Source organism: Antrostomus carolinensis, unplaced genomic scaffold, assembly GCF_000700745.2.
Source record: "Antrostomus carolinensis isolate BGI_N321 unplaced genomic scaffold, ASM70074v2 scaffold30083, whole genome shotgun sequence".
Lineage (NCBI taxonomy): Eukaryota > Metazoa > Chordata > Aves > Caprimulgiformes > Caprimulgidae > Antrostomus > Antrostomus carolinensis.
Window position 1 is genome coordinate 6,261 of NW_010307822.1, and position 4,271 is coordinate 10,531.

General features: G+C 37.9%; 1 protein-coding gene across 1 annotated transcript; it reads right to left on the reverse strand.

Annotated features, from left to right (window-relative positions):
- Positions 1-1,021: 1,021 nt before the first annotated feature.
- On the reverse strand, positions 1,022-4,023 carry LOC104523111 (RAC-gamma serine/threonine-protein kinase-like; the record flags this gene model as incomplete). The annotated part of the gene is made up of 2 exons (XM_010165585.1): positions 1,022-1,109; positions 3,809-4,023. Coding segments are annotated over 2 exons (303 nt in total), but the record flags the coding sequence as incomplete, so codon positions are not given.
- Positions 4,024-4,271: the final 248 nt, after the last annotated feature.

Genomic DNA, 4,271 nt, shown 5'->3' on the forward strand with positions numbered 1-4,271 from the left:
CCTGATTAATATACTTGCTCAGAATATTTATTTTAGAGTTTCTGGAGACCTCATGATACTGCCAAGGAAAAAAAACACACTTGATATGTATCAAGTAACTTCAGAGTACCATATTTTGTCTCATCATATACAGGCTCTTATTTCAATTCTGGTATTTGTCAAAGAAGTACCACACCAACAACCACACATTTTCAAAATTCCAGTTCAACAACAACTGAAAAAACAGTTTGCATCACTGACATTGTAGCATAAACATATTCTGCTCATTCGTATGTCTGCCATTTTCCTTTTATTTGAACAAAGCAAAAAACGGAGAAAAATCTCTCTTTTAAAATTACACAGCTCAACTGGCAGATTAACAATGTAAAACAGTTGGGGGAAAAAAAAACCCTACTTTATCAAAATAGAAGGGGTTTATAGCAACAAGTAAATTCTTACACAAGTACTGAGATAAAATCAGCTTCTGTATATAAAACAACGTAAGTCAAATTGAGTTGCACTACTGAGTAAGATAAATCCATTTTCTAAAATCATCACCAAAGTGTTGATCATTACAGGAACAGGACTGGGTTTAGAGAAAACTGTTCCAACTGAATTCCCAGTACTCACTTTCTCCACAAGCTGTTTTGGCTCAGTGTTTTAATGCTATTTTAAATTTCTTACATATCTCTTTAAAAATAAGTTTGAAAAAGATTTCTACTTAAACACAAACAATCAGAAAGTAAATTGGAGTCCCTTCCAATCACTTAATTTTCCTATTTCTATAAAATAACTTTTCAATAAAAGGCAGAAATAAAAAGACAATTCAGGATAATCTTCCCTTACATTTTCTCAAATTATATTGAGTCATCCACCTACTTTCCTCTTGAAGGTCCAGGAATAAAAAAGGAAAGGAAAATATTTGGACATTTACATAATTAAAAACAAAACAAAACAAAAAACCACACAAAACCCAAAGCTTTGCTGAGTTTTGAAACCACCTTGCAGAAGCCAGATTATTCAATGTCATATAAAGACATACCTTTTTATCATATACATCTTGCCAGTTTACTCCAGCAAAGAAACTATGACGCATTATTTCTTTTGCATCATCTGGGCCTCCACCAAGTCTAAAGAGAGTGGGAAAAAATCATATTAAACAAGTGTTACTCTTAAAGGGAGATTAGTTATTGTAATAAATGGAGAAGTTACCATTTGGTTTCGACTATCTGGCAACAATTCTCACCCATTTAATACGGAATTCTCACCCAATTAATATGAATTCAGGTGATCCCGAGAGAAAATGTGATAGCAGAATTATCCATGCCATGGTCTATTCTATTTGATGAATCCAACTACAGTGTTCATTAGTGTCCATGATGAGCTTTTTAAATAATTCATTCATTTTAAAAACATACTTAAGTTTAGTTTTCTTGAAAGACCAACTAACGTTCTGGCACTATTAAAAACCCAAACCAACCCAACAATGCTGACATAAAATTTTGCCAAGGAGGTGCCAAGCACTGAATCAATAATGACTCACACATCATTTTTATACAGTGTTCACTGCTGTTGCATCTGGGTGCTGTAACAATTAACCAATTACCATAAAATAGTCTCAATCTGAGTCAATTAGTATAAATTAATAAATTGTAGGCCTGCTGAGAAAGTTATTTAAGGGCCATTGTAAATAACCACACTATTCACTGTGGCCCATAGCTTGCCAAAACCAGACTCTGGCAAATCATCTTAGGAAGTGAATTCCACCTACTTTGGGTGTACTTGCCCAAGGTGATTTGAGCTCATGGAAGTGGTCACTGCTGCCAAAAGAGGAAGATCCCACCCCTGCCCATACCTCTTCCCTCTTACTTCCATCTACAGCATCATTCCCACTGACGACTGTGAGCTGAGTCTAACACTAACCTGTTAGAAAGCTAACTCCACAATGAGAAAACATTGGCTGGTTTTTGTTGTATTAGCAAGTAAAATTTGACTCAACAAGTTTAGTGAGCTCCCTTGAACTGCTGCTGTGGTGGAAAAAGAACCACACATCCAGTGAAGGGAATCTCTGCACCTTTCAAAAGCACATGGACTTCCAGGACTCCTCAGCTCTCATCTAAGTTCTTCCTGAAACTGGCTATCCTACTGGTCTAACAGAAAGGAGTTGCAAAAGAAAAAGAGCTAATCTTAACCGAACAAGCAGTCCATACATGCTAAACATTGAAAAGAAGAGTAACACAAGTAGTTTGTGTTTCATTAAAGGGAACTGCTAAAAATACAAAGAAAAATATTAAAAGCAATCTTTTAAGTAAGATAAATCCCTTTCTAAAGCATTTATTGCAAGAAGCAATAATTTCTACAACCAAGGGAAAAAAAAACTGTATTGGTATTACCCTGCTGTCAAATTACAAAAACATTCTGGACTACTACCTCAGTCTTGCAGCAACTGAGTATAAAGTCATTCTTATTTCCAAGCTGCATTCCTCTTTGTTTCTCAACTACTCATTGTAAAATTCTGTATGGCTCTGCTAAGCATCCTAGTCAGCCTGCAGTCTTCAGACTTCTTTCAGTACCTTCCCATCCAGCTGCTCAGAGAAAAGCTGAATTGCAGTTAACCTCTGTGCTCCCACCCCAGTTAGCATTGGCTAGCACCAGAACTTGAATACAAATAAGCTTGTAAATCTAAATCTGTAATGAACACTACTGTCTGCAAAGATTAATTAGAAGGAAGTCTCTTTTTCAGTTCTAAAGGTTAATATATTTGATGGTTCAGACTACTTGGAGGTTAAAATGCATTAGGAGTAGCTCAAGGAACAAATTTTTACTTCACTCTCCATGTATTTGGCTGGTCGGTCACAGTTTGCTTTTGCCACATAACAGTGAATTCAGTTGAACTGGCATTGCTGGGCAGCAGCACAGAGGCCGATGGCTCGTGCTGCCCTGGCTGCTGCACTAGGCTGCGAGCAGGCAAATCCCTCGGAGACACAGCAACCAGCCCTGCCCACTACTCAAAACTTCTTCAGAACAAACTGAGGGTGAAGGAGGACTAGAGAAGACAGACAGACAGAAAAATGCCTACAGCCTTAAAACACGCCAAGAGACTCGCAAGAACAGAGGGACTGAGGAGAAGAGAGGACCTATAGACAAATCTCACTGATTTACAAAGACGGAGATTTGTTTTAGAACCAGAAGGGACTGGACACTGCTAGTCCAGTGCAGGAGACACTGGAAAATGGCTCTCCTAGGCAATAATCCCAGAGGGAAAGGCCCACCACAAAAGGGCACAGGCAGCATCTAGGTGTTATTTGCTTTCAGACCACTGTATTTAAATTTCACTCAGAAGATTTATTCTTTAACAAGTTTTTACTTTGCATGGTTTAATATGTGATCTATTTAAATGTACAAATAAAATTTATCTGTGGCTGTCTATACACGTCTTCTGGCATAATGACTTTGAAGAAAAAATGGTGTAGTCCCTATGAGACATTACAGCCAAGTCAGGGTTAAGTCATACTCTGAAAAAGTATTTAGAGCTTTCCCTTTGTTCCAGTACACAATCTAAACCTGAAAAGATCACTGTGTTTGCTGTGACTGATTTAAAAAGTGTTCTCTTTCACGTGCTTTTTCCCCTTTTGCTTGTTAAACACTCTTTGTATATCGTTGCCATATTGAAAAAGTGGAAATCTGAGACAGTATGGCTGCATATGGCCCTTTCCTGGGACTAACAGGTCCTTCAGCCAGGAAGACCAGGCACCACTGGCCTATTTTTACATTACCCAGCATAATTCAAGTATTTATTATGCCTGGATACCCAAGTAATTTCGCTTACCGCTTATTTGGATCCTTTATCAGTAGACCTGATAGTAACGATTTTGCATCTGCAGACAGAGTTCGAGGAAATTTTATGTCCTCCATTAGTATCAGTTCAAATAGTTTCTCATGGTCTTGGTTGTAGAATGGTAATCTTCCACACATCATTTCATACATGACAACTCCTAATCCCCACCAGTCCACTGCACGACCATAGTCATTGTCTTCCAACACCTAAGACAGAAACCAAAACCAGCTGTAAGACACGCACTATTTCAGACACAATCACTTCAGTCTATTTGATACACCTCTATATGAATGTGTTTCCAAGACTGTATTTTCACAGTGTGCTACAAGGACTCCCAGAACCTGGCTCAATATAAGCAACTGCAGTACTGACCCAGACACCTGAGCTCACTGAAATTCCAGACATACCAGGGACTGTACTCCTAAAAGCAAAATCTAAAACTGTAAAAAACCTG